At 36.8% G+C, this 11,752-nt stretch overlaps 1 protein-coding gene across 3 annotated transcripts in view; it reads right to left on the bottom strand.

Annotated features, from left to right (window-relative positions):
- Nucleotides 1–11,752, bottom strand: part of Naa15 (N-alpha-acetyltransferase 15, NatA auxiliary subunit) — an 83,685-nt gene that overhangs the window by 4,415 nt on the left and 67,518 nt on the right. For all 3 annotated transcript variants that reach the window (XM_010636266.2, XM_010636259.2, XM_010636271.2), the window contains exons 15-17: nt 9,819–10,012; nt 4,373–4,481; nt 3,406–3,504 (exon numbers count right to left, since the gene is read on the bottom strand). In XM_010636266.2, the coding sequence (XP_010634568.1) occupies nt 3,406–3,504; nt 4,373–4,481; nt 9,819–10,012 (402 nt within the window). The remainder of the gene's footprint in view (nt 1–3,405; nt 3,505–4,372; nt 4,482–9,818; nt 10,013–11,752) is intronic.

Genomic DNA, 11,752 nt, shown 5'->3' with positions numbered 1-11,752 from the left:
GGGAGAAGAAGAGGGAGGGGAGGGAGAGGGGGCGGAGGAGGAGGAAGAAGAAGAGGAAGAGGAAGAAGAGGAAGAAGAGAAAGAAGAAGAAGAAGAAGAGGAAGAGGAAGAGGAAGAGGAAGAGGAAGAGGAAGAAGAAGAAACCCCACTGAATTCTGAGCAGTAAATATTTAGGTAAAATATCATACGTGTGACTACTAATTGAATAATTCAGTGATACACCCTTTGTTGCTTAGAAGCATTTCTTCTATTATCCGGTAGAAATGAATAGCTTAAACAGATGAGATATTAGGTGAAGAATTTAATAGTTCCCGCTGGCTTAGACCACCATTGGTGCATGCATGATTGTTCCACCAGGAGGCTTGTACCACTATACTAACAGATCTAATCACTTCTACCAGTTTAATAAAAATAATAAAAAGCTGTCCGATAGGACAGTCATGCAAGTACCGCTGGTGCTTCAAGCCAGCTGACATTGGGACATGCAAATACAGCCCCATTTTGCATGTGTTAACTTCCATTATGGCTGTTCTTTCACCTTTTGGCAAATTATCAGTACTAGTTTTTCAGAGAAAAAGGAGAGAAAATCAGAAGAAAAGGTGTTATATTGTGGTCAATTACAATGAACACTGTTTCAAAATTTACAGATCTTCAATAAAATAAAAAGTGATATTCATGGTCTATGTTGGCTTTAGGACACTATGTAGGCTGGCAAAGTAACCGCACACTTCCCATGACAGCTGGAGGACCCCTTTATCATCCTCACTGTCTTTCATTAATTTATTTTCCTCAGAATAAATAATCTACCTAGAAAAACCAAAACTACTAACAATAAAACTCACAAAGGTTAAAAAAAAAAATCTATTTATATGCAACTTTACCAACAACTGTTTGCAAAATTATTTCTTCATTTAGTAATTTCACAAGAAATTTGAAGCCACCCTCAACTTTTTGGCAATACTGAGACATGAACCTAGGGCCTGTGCACTAACCTACACTTCAAGTCCCTTTTATTTCTTATGTTTGAGACAAGGTCTCGCTAAATTGCTCAAGTGGGGATTGAACTTGTGACCCTACTGTCAGAGATAGAATTACAGCCCTAAGCCATTGCACCTGACTGAAGCCCTCCTGTTTTAAATTATACAGATTTTATGAGTAACTTCCAGGATGATGTCACTGCCCTTCTCCCAAGTCCACGGCAGTAAAAATTATAATGCCCTTTGGAATTATATATAATGAAATTTGACGTGTATCTTCAAAACAAAGGAGCAATCTCAGATACTATAACCAACTATTGTTAAGACCAGTGGGCAGGAAAAAAATCTATATAGAAAGCCTTTGAAAAATGATAAAATTAACAACAACAACAACAAAAAATACTTAGGCTTCATGAAAGCAAAAACCACAGATTATACAATTACCTTCCATGATAGAATATCTCATGAATCAAGGAAATAGTAACTGATGAAAAATTGGGAGTGAAAAGATTAAAAAGAAAAAAACTTTAGGGGTACGGGGGGGTGTTGAGACAGGGTCTCGCTTTGTAGTTCAGGCTAACCCTGAACTCACTATGTAGCCCAGGCTGGCCTCGAACCTGTGGTGATCTGCTACCTCAGCCTCTCGAGTGCTGGGATCACAAGTGTGTGCCACCACACCCAGCTCTTTTTGGTTGTTTTTTGAGACAGAATCCCACTATGTAGTTCAGCTGTCCTTGAATTCATTATACAGCCCAGGTTGTAACTCAAATCGTCTTGCCTCAGCCTCCCTAGTACTGAGATTACAGGGATGAACCATCATTCCCTGCTGAAAATTAAGAACTTTTCATTTGATTCCTCTGGCATTCCAAAACTGAAATGTTTGGTTTACTCTATTAACTTATCAGCAGACAGATTAAGTACTCGTGAGAGGTTATAAAAGGTACTGAAAAGAGCCCTAGGTGTCAGCCTAGGGTCTCAGGATAGCTAGCACTGTTAATAATTTGGGGAGTAAACGTTCATATTTTATATAAGGTTAATGACTATTCACTACCAGGTTGTAACACTACCTACTAAATGATTACCACTCAAAATGGCAAAATAAATGAGAATACTAAACAAGGCTTAAACAATAACAATTAAATGACTTAAAAAGTATTAAGAACCTGAGTCTTTTCTGACTCATAATTTCAAAAAAATTTTAATACACAAAAGGACTAAAAAGAAACAAAATCATTAATATCAGCAGAAGTATAGGATTTCTTTGTTCTATAACATGGTCATATTATTACACAGAGATTTTTTTTTGGTACCGGGGATCAAACTCAGGTCCTTGTGCATACAAGGCAGGTGCTGGAACCACTGAGCTAAATAAATCCCCGGTCCTTACACTGACAATTTTTATGAGATAGCTAGTTTTTTAATATTATTTCCAAATTCCGTAGACTGACCTTATACAGGTTGATCTTCCCAAATCAAAAGCATGAAAATCTAAAGTTTTTCAAAATCCAAAACTTTCTGAGCTTTTTAAATACCACAAGTGGAAAATTCAATAACTTTTTTTTTACTCAATAGGCTATTGTGACATTAAGTGCACTAAAAATAGTGTATAAAATTACATTAAGGCTATGTGTATGAAACATAAAATGAACTTCATGCTTAGACTTGGGTCCCATTCCCAAGACAGCTCATCACATACATGCAAACAACCACCCCACCCATCCACACACAAAATCCAAAATCTGAAACAATTCTAGTCCCAAACATTTCAGATAAGGGAAATAAGGGATACTTAACCTGCAGTAGAAAGAACAATATGAAGTCCTGGGCTCTAGTCTTTGTTTCATTACTAAATATCTGTTTCTTTAAGGGCCCCAAATTTCACAACTTTAAAACGAGAGATAATTAGAAGAAAAAAAAAACCTAGTTTTAAAATTCCATAGTTCTACTTCACATTAAAATCAATGTAATCTGTCAAAAATATTTAAAAAAAACAGATGACTTTTAAACTAACAAAGTTTTATGGCTCTTAAAAGATTGTACCAAGCAAGCCTACTCCATGTAAACTGAGACCTACAAGACATAAATAAGGAGAAAAGATGTCAATTTCAAAGAGATCTTCAATTTTAAAACAATTTCCTAAGAAGCTTCACACGATGAAATATGATTCAAAACTTCAACTGACATGTAACTTATGAGAAAGAGAACCGAAGGTGATTCTTAAATACGTGGACTAAACAATTCTATGTCAAAATCAAATTAACATTTGTAGCCTTAAAATAAAGACCTTCACCACAAAAAAGGAGCTCTGATTTTCTCTCCATTAATTTAATAGGTACCAGCTTTAAAATGACCAAGTTCAAGAAAAATAGTACAAATTACTTATACAGGCACTATCAAGTACTTCAGTAAAGGAAAATAAAAAACATACCAGCACTAAAGAGTCGGATCATACACTCATGAAGCCAGGGATGACTAGAATCGATAGCAAATGCCCTCTTTACTGATTGTAGCATCAAAAGAAACTTTTCTATAAAAAAGAAAAGTAAGATATTTTGATCATTTGATAAAGTAAATTGCCCTCTCTTGGAGGGCTGAGACTTTACAAACAGGAAAGGTGATTTTAGGCTTAATCACAGCTGAACTGCAACATACTACTGAAGCAACTTCTCCCCAATTAGCATCATTCAATTTGTTTCAACGAAACCCTTGGATTACACCATTCAGTATTATAAAATCTTTTTACTTACTGTACATACTCTAAATATTCTAAACCTGAAAACCAAGACCCTCCATTTATCTTTTACCTGGTTCCAGGCAGTACAATCAACATCAGTACTACCTAAACACTTTTTTTTTTTGGTACTGGGGATCGAACTCAGGCCCTTGTGCTTGCAAGGCAGGTGGCGGAACCACTGAGCCAAATCCCCGGCCCTAAACGCTCTTTTTGATGGAGACTCTCCCCTCCTATGCATATTTTCCTTTAGCAACACAATACATCCTTAAAGATCTGTTCCTAAGTTTATGTCTTTATGAAAATAGCTATTAACAGCTAATATTTATTTGAAGCTTACTATGTGCCAGGAATTATTCTAAGCTCTCTATAACTAATTTTATCAGCATAATCATCAGTCCTTTCATTGAACCTTACCATATTTGGCCTTAACCCTTAATACACATATAGTACTTGTATTATTTTAACATCCTAAGAAGTCACTGTATCACTGTCATCATAGTATCTATATTGAGCAGGAAGGCGTTTCTTTGAGGAAACGGCACTGGCATCTGCCAAAATAAATCGTACAGTGATGAGGCTATTAGAGATGCATGACTACACCTAAGAATTAACAGCGATCCAATCAGTGATAAATCAGTGCCACTGGACCCTAAAGGCCTACCTTTCCTAAAGTAAATCTCAAAGGCAAAAAGATGAGTTTCTATCTTGTTCTTCACCAAGTTCTTCAACGGTGTTAAAAATTTAATAGCTTCTTCCAATGGAGTTTCAACCTAACAAAAATAAAAGATATTATACAAATGGAAGTAAGATTCCTGGGGAATGTGATTTTATTCTATTAAAAATACTTCAACCCTGAAATATACTGTTGTGTTTTAATCTGCCATATCTAAACAAAGGCGATTCTGAACTCCAGAACTTTTGGGGGGCTGGGGAGACAACACTGAGGATTGAAGTCAGAGTCTCAGCACAAGCCACAGCTAGCCCTTTGTATTTTGCGACAGGGTCTCACTAAGTCACCCAGGCTGGGCTCTAACTTCAGCCCTCCTGCCTCAGCCACCAAGAATGCTGGCATTACAGGCACATGCCACCATGAGTAGTCTAGAACTCTCAACTAATCTTTAGCCACAGATAATATATTATCTCTGAATAGAAGCTATCCAAATGAATAAAATAGAACTAGGGAAAAAGAGAACTAGGTCAGGGGACAAAAAATACAGAAGAGGAACATAAAATAGGATGGAAAGGGGAATGAAGGAAATAGTAGAAAACAATATAAACTAAGTGAAAATTCTTTTTACTTCAAACAAAATGAAGTATAATCCAGCTATTCAAAATAGTATACTGTTGATTGTGTCTTGCTTTGTTCTATTACAAATTCTACAGCAAGCTATTCTTTATTAAAATATACTAAAAAGGATATAACAGTCTAATAGATTTATATTTACAGAACTCAGTCCCTATCATTGTTTACTAATTATATAAACATCACATTAGTTCCATACATGTAATCATTGCTAGGCAGGAGTAATTTTCACTGTATGACTGCTGTTATAATAATCCTGGGCTGAGTAGAGACAAGACTATTCCCTGCACACTCCACACTTAGCACAAGTATACTGAACATCTGGGTGCTACATTCATCTTGTCTCCTCAGAGAAGCACTAACAATCTACTCTTGAGGAAAAACCAGGTTTGCCATACCTATCCAATAGGCCCTGCTATTGCCATAATCCTGGTGTTACCAACACAAGAAAATTATTTGAGAATTAAAAAAAAAAAACAAAAAACAAGTTAAGTAGATGAAGTTCTACCTATGGGATTTACCTTGTCCTAATGTGTTAAAGTAGATGCCCTTATAGGACAATAAAAATATCCACTAAAATACTAGCTACAGCAACAGATGGTATTATTTTGAAAGATACACTAAACCAGAAACAAAATGTGGCACTGTCACTCTAATGACACAGAATGAAGATCCGAAAGATCAAGGAGAAAACGGGGTCTCCGTAAGTGCGCCTTTCTTTCACATTTGCAAATATTTTGCTTCTTATTCCCATTACTCTATATTTTACTGGGTTTTAATTTGTAGTACAGAGGGATGACATGCTTCTACCAGGGTAAGGATAACTGACATTGACAATTATATCAAGCTTTTCATGCTTCTAAGGGTATAGACTGAATGTGTCTATAGTATGTGTCTACCCTGCGTTCACAGGATAATTTACTATTTGGGAGATATTGCTGCTATTACAAAATGGAAACAACAAGAAATATGGGAAGACGGATCAATACAAGTATTATGTATCATTATGTGGTAAAATAAAGTACTTGAACTTTGAGGTAGAAAACAGAAATTATGTCCTAATTTTAAAAACGAGAACATATGTCCCCAAAGAATATTTAGGTCTGCTGTTCCCACATGGAGTCTCATTCATTGTGCCTTTTACAGACATTTTGTCTGGGTTAATCTAAATGTTTACTATACATGCATAATCACAATAAAACAAAGTATAATTTGCCTTTTTACACTTAATGAAGTCAGGGTTATATATAGAAAAGCACGCAAATAGGAATGAGACTCTAAAATCAGTGCTTAAGTAAAAAGAAAAAGTCAAAACTACCCTTGAAAAGCCCTCTAGATTAAAAAGAGAGATGGGCAGATAGATATATCATTACTTTGCATTATTTATATGAAGTGAATATATAAGTCCCAAAATCATTGCAGCAAGGTGTTCACAAGAAAAGAGGTAAACCAGAACTGAGAGAGATGTCAGTCATGCCTGCTACTGACTACTGAGCTGGAGTCCTTATGTTCACTGAGTGGAATACTGGATTGAATTGCCAACATTATGTATAGTCTTCTCTGTCTTGTGTCTTTAAAATTTAAAGTGACAAAGGGTTTAATTTACCCAAATTAAATGCATGTAGGATGGGAATACAATGTATTTGGACAATTTAAGACATGTTCAAGACAATTTTAATCATGTGCAATTTTCAAATTTATAATAAACTGACTTAAAATCTAATCCCTATATTAAAATGTTTATAGGAATGTATCTCTCCATACCATTAGCATAGCAAAGAGAAAAGTTTAAAATTACTAAACTCTATACAGACAGCAAAAATACTAAGGAGTCATAGCCCTTGAAGGAAGATGCGAAGGGAAAAATTAAGATGAAAAGTATGTGAGGAAACTCATAAATACAACCAATGGCTCATGATAATTTACAGAAACAAGTGACAGAGCTCCCACCAGACCTCAGATTTAAACCAGGTGTGATGGTGCACAGTTATTTTTGCTTTTCTTTTGGAAATAGTCTATTATAGTTCAGGCTGGCCTGGAACTCATTACGTAGTCCAGACTCTCCTTGAACTTGTGATGATCCCTCTGCCTCAGCCTCCCAAGTATGGGGTTACAGGCACACACCACTACGCCTTGCTTGATAGTGCACACATATAATCCCGCAGGCAGAGCAGGAGAATACCAAGCTCAAGGCCAGCCTCAGCAATTTGGCACAACACTGTCTCAAAATTAAATAAAAAGGAATGGGGAAGTAGTTCAGTACTTCCTGCGTTTTTAAAAAAAGACCTTCGACTTATGCTTAGTTTACTGAATGATTAACTCACTATTTCTTTTCAGTTTTTTCTACTTCTTAAGTGTAAATACTGTGCAATATGTTGAGAGAGAGAGAGAGGGAGATATGCCTTCCTGAACTGGTTATACTAAACTTGCTATTTAGCACATCAAGAGTGCTGAAATACAGGATCACATAAAAGAGCCACTACAGACCTCAGATCCAGAAATGATAGGCAACTTTTAAAATAGCCTACAATGTCACTCCAAGGTATGACAGTTTGGTGTAATCCTACACTGCTACTACAGAGAGAGAGAGAGGGAGATATGCCTTCCTGAACTGGTTATACTAAACTTGCTATTTAGCACATCAAGAGTGCTGAAATACAGGATCACATAAAAGAGCCACTACAGACCTCAGATCCAGAAATGATAGGCAACTTTTAAAATAGCCTACAATGTCACTCCAAGGTATGACAGTTTGGTGTAATCCTACACTGCTACTACACTAGGGGTGTGGGTGAATATGGAGGCTATCATGGAGAAAGCCAACAAAGAATGATCATATGCTGCTTACATTCCTATAAACATATGACTGAAGCAGTCATATGCTGCTTCAGGTTAGAACAATACTACTATGAAATGAGGAACAACATATGAAAAGGGCTGCCACCTTCCGCTAAGCTTGTTCCAGACAAGGTAGTTAGAAACATTTTCTGCAGGTATTATTTTGTTCTAAGACTTAACAATGCTAGCTAAGTCTACAGCTTGGAATCAGGTTCAAAGACAACCATATTAACCTGAGCAGAAGGAAAGCCTGAGTCTCCTTGGAGGACTGGTACAAAAATTCTACTCTGTGAGGCTGGAGGATCACTGTGAGGCCAGCCTGGGCTACACAGTGAGCTAAAGGCTAGCCTGAACAGCAAAGCGAGACTGTCTCAAACAACAGCAAAAACTCACTCTGTAGAAGAATCTTATTACAGAGTGACTAAACAATAGAGGTATACCTTCAAAAACTATATGAGGATATGAAAGGATCCTTAAGAGTTGGATGACTTTGCAATTCTCCATGAGGCCCCAATGGTCAATTTTCTGTTTCCTTGCTTTCCTGCATATTCTTCCAGGAAACACAACAATAACTACATATCTATCTTTGTTTCTAGTGGTTATACATTTGTAAAAAGATGGCAATATACTTGTGTGAAACCCAACATGGATTTTTCTAGATTTCTTATATCAATATTTCAATGTTAATGTGCTGTTACCGACTACCTGCTCAGGTATAATTCTAAACATGTTCTCCAGCTCTTTTTGGAATTATAATTTTTGTTAGTTAGAAAGCAGACAAGAAAATGACTTCTAATTTTAAGGCTAAACTTACAGTCTAGGAGAATGGTTTTACTATATGGCTTTAACATAATGAATTATGCAATTATTTTTATATGGAGTAGGATGTCCAGAGTCAAAAGTATGTAAGTGTACAGTTGTGTTATTATTCAAAATGGTTCACATAACAATAGACACCTTGGTTTCAGCTCAAAAGTTAAAAACAGCAGGTCATAGCCAGGAATGGTAGTGCACATCTGTGAGGCTGGCACTCTGAAGCTGAAGCAAAAGAATTTCAAGTTAGATCCCAGCCTGAATATGTAGTTCAGTGTGAAGACCCTGGGTTCAGTATCCAGTAAACCTCAAACCCTACCAAAAACAAAACAATGAAATAAAACACCCAGCAGGTCAGAGTCTGGTTTAGGAAAAGTATTTAGATACCAGGTATCTAATTTTAAGATACCTGGTTTTTTTGTTGTTTTGGTTTTGGTACCGGGGATTGAACTCAGGACCTTGCGCTTACAAAGCAGGCGGTGGCACTACTGAGCTAAATCCCTGGCCCAGATACCACCTGGTATACTGTAACTTGACAACATGGATAAGAGAAAGATGCACATAAAATCCTTAGTTTAAAACAAACTCAATTTAGCCAAGATATAAAATTTTCATGTTACCACTTATCACAGATACCAGATGTATTATATACATGTTTTCTCTCATTGAAGATTTTTCTTAGTTCCATTTTATAGACCAGAAAACCATGAAAGATGTTAGACCAAGTGACTCACAGGGCCCACAGTGCAAATTTAAGAACTGGTTATTTAAACCATGATCAGAATGGCTCAAAAGCAAAAACTAGGGGCTGGGGATTTAGCTCAGTGGTGCCGCTGCCTGCCTTGAAAGTTTAAGGACCCGAGTTTGACCCCAGGTACCAAATCAAACAAACAAACAAATAATTTTTAAAATAAATAAATAAAAGTAAAAACTGTTCCCACTAGGCCATACTAGATGATTATGGAACAAAATAATTACTTCAAGTTCAAATATGAAATATGCCCAGAAACAAAACATTAATAAATAAAAACAAAAGTAAAAATGACTTTTGGCTCTAAAATCTATAATCACATTGATTAACAAGATAGTAGTAAAATGATAGCTGTTGGCCATGCAACTTCACCCAACTATGCTAAGCATTATTATTAAGTACCTTGGCCAGTTTCTCTGGGATAAGTTCTTCTTTTGGACCTCCAATCTCCTCATCATCATCATCCTTCTTCTTTTTCTGATTTCTCTGCTGCTTTTCTTTTTCTGCATTTTTTTTCTCTTCTTCTATCTGGGCTTTCTTTTGAGCTCTTCTTTGTTTATTACGTAACTTCTTTAGCTCTTTGTCAGACATGTTTGCTGTAGGCAGTGAGTGTTAATGAAATTGTAACATGTTAATCAGATTAGTAATTATCAACTACTACTTTTTAATACTCCCAAATTCCCATAAAAAAGTACTGCATGCTTTGTATGTAAATGTGCCCATATATGTCTAGCCTTTTAATGGCCCACATTAGATAGCAAATAGCATCTCTTTAGAAAAAATGTTTTGAAAAACCAGGCGGGATATACATGTAAACAAGAAGTCATTGCAAAGCATGTGACTTCCTCCAGCAATATGAAACGACTTGCAATTCCATGACTACAGCATGCTGTTACCTATGTATAGCTTTGGACTATGCTCTCTTAAATTATACTTTCTCTCATCTGGGCCAATTATTTAGTATTTTCTATGCCTAATATATGTCTACTTATCATATATTTTATTAGAATATCCATCTCTTGGATTATAGACTCTTTGGCAGATGATAGCTTGCCTTACTCATAACTTTGGATTCTCAAGAACTAGCAGCAAGCCAAGCATATAAAAAAACATTTAGAGGCCGGGCGTGGTGGCACATGCCTGTAATCCCAGCACTCAGGAGGCTGAGGCAGGAGGATCACTGTGAGTTGAGACCAGCCTGGGCTACATAGTGAGTTCCAGGTCAGTCTCAACTACATAGTGAGACCCTGTCTGAAAAAAACAAAAAACAAGGGGCCAGGGATTTAGCTCAAGTGGTTCAGTGGCCTGCCTTGCAAGTGCAAGGACCTGAGTTCAATCCCCGGTACCAAAACAAAACAAACAAAAACAAAAACAAAAAAAACATTCAGGACCAGGGATGTAGCTCAGTGGTTTTGCCACTTGCCTTGCAAGCACAATGTCCCGAGTTCGATCCTCCGTACCAAATAAATAAATAAATAAATTTTATACTGGTATTGAGTATCACTACCCTTAGGGTGGTAAGAATTCCTCAAAAGAAAGACTGGAAATCACCAACAGACATGTTACAAGAAAGTGAAAGTTGTATATCGGTTAGATTTTGAGCAAGAAATTTAAAAACAATGCATTCAGTCAGGGTATATTTGGCTAACAGTATTAATATTGAAAAATGAAAAAATGCCATTCCAAAACATCACCGCTGTAGGAATTTCAAAATATGCCTACAAATTCTCCCCTCTAAAAGGTGAAGCCTATACCTAGTGAGTCCTGGGCCAAGGAGAGAACTCACTACAAAAGAAGGTATGTAACACTTAAGGCTCAGTCTCAAAAGCCCTGGGAGTCCTGTTGTTTCCTCTTAGATCATGCAGACAGACCATATGGAAAGATCCACATGGTCAAATGAAGGCCCACTGTCATGAGCGAGCCATTTCAGACGGAGATCCTCCAACCCAGGTCATCCTCCAATGTCCTGTCTCTGACTTCAAACTCCTTAGAAGACCCGAGTCTTCAGAACCTTCTGGCTAACTGATTTTATTCCTGATCCACAGAAACTGTCAAATAATAAATGTCTGTCATTTAAAGCTGTTAGGCTTTTAAATAATTTGTTTTGCAGCAATAAATAATCAATGAAGATTTTGGAATAAAGAAGTGGGACACTGCTGAAACAAAAAATATGGAAGTAAGACTGGAACCAGGAGTAGCAATAGGTGGACAGATCTGTACATATAAAATAATACAACTGCTGGGCATGGTGCCTCATGCCTGTATCCCAGGACTTGGGAGGCTGAGGTAGGAGGATAGCCATGAGTTCAAAGCCAGCCTGGGCTACCTAGTGAGTT

This window comes from Fukomys damarensis, unplaced genomic scaffold (genome assembly GCF_012274545.1).
Source record: "Fukomys damarensis isolate Sample0158 unplaced genomic scaffold, DMR_v1.0_HiC HiC_scaffold_38, whole genome shotgun sequence".
NCBI lineage: Eukaryota > Metazoa > Chordata > Mammalia > Rodentia > Bathyergidae > Fukomys > Fukomys damarensis.
This window is presented reverse-complemented; position numbering and strand designations above follow the sequence as displayed.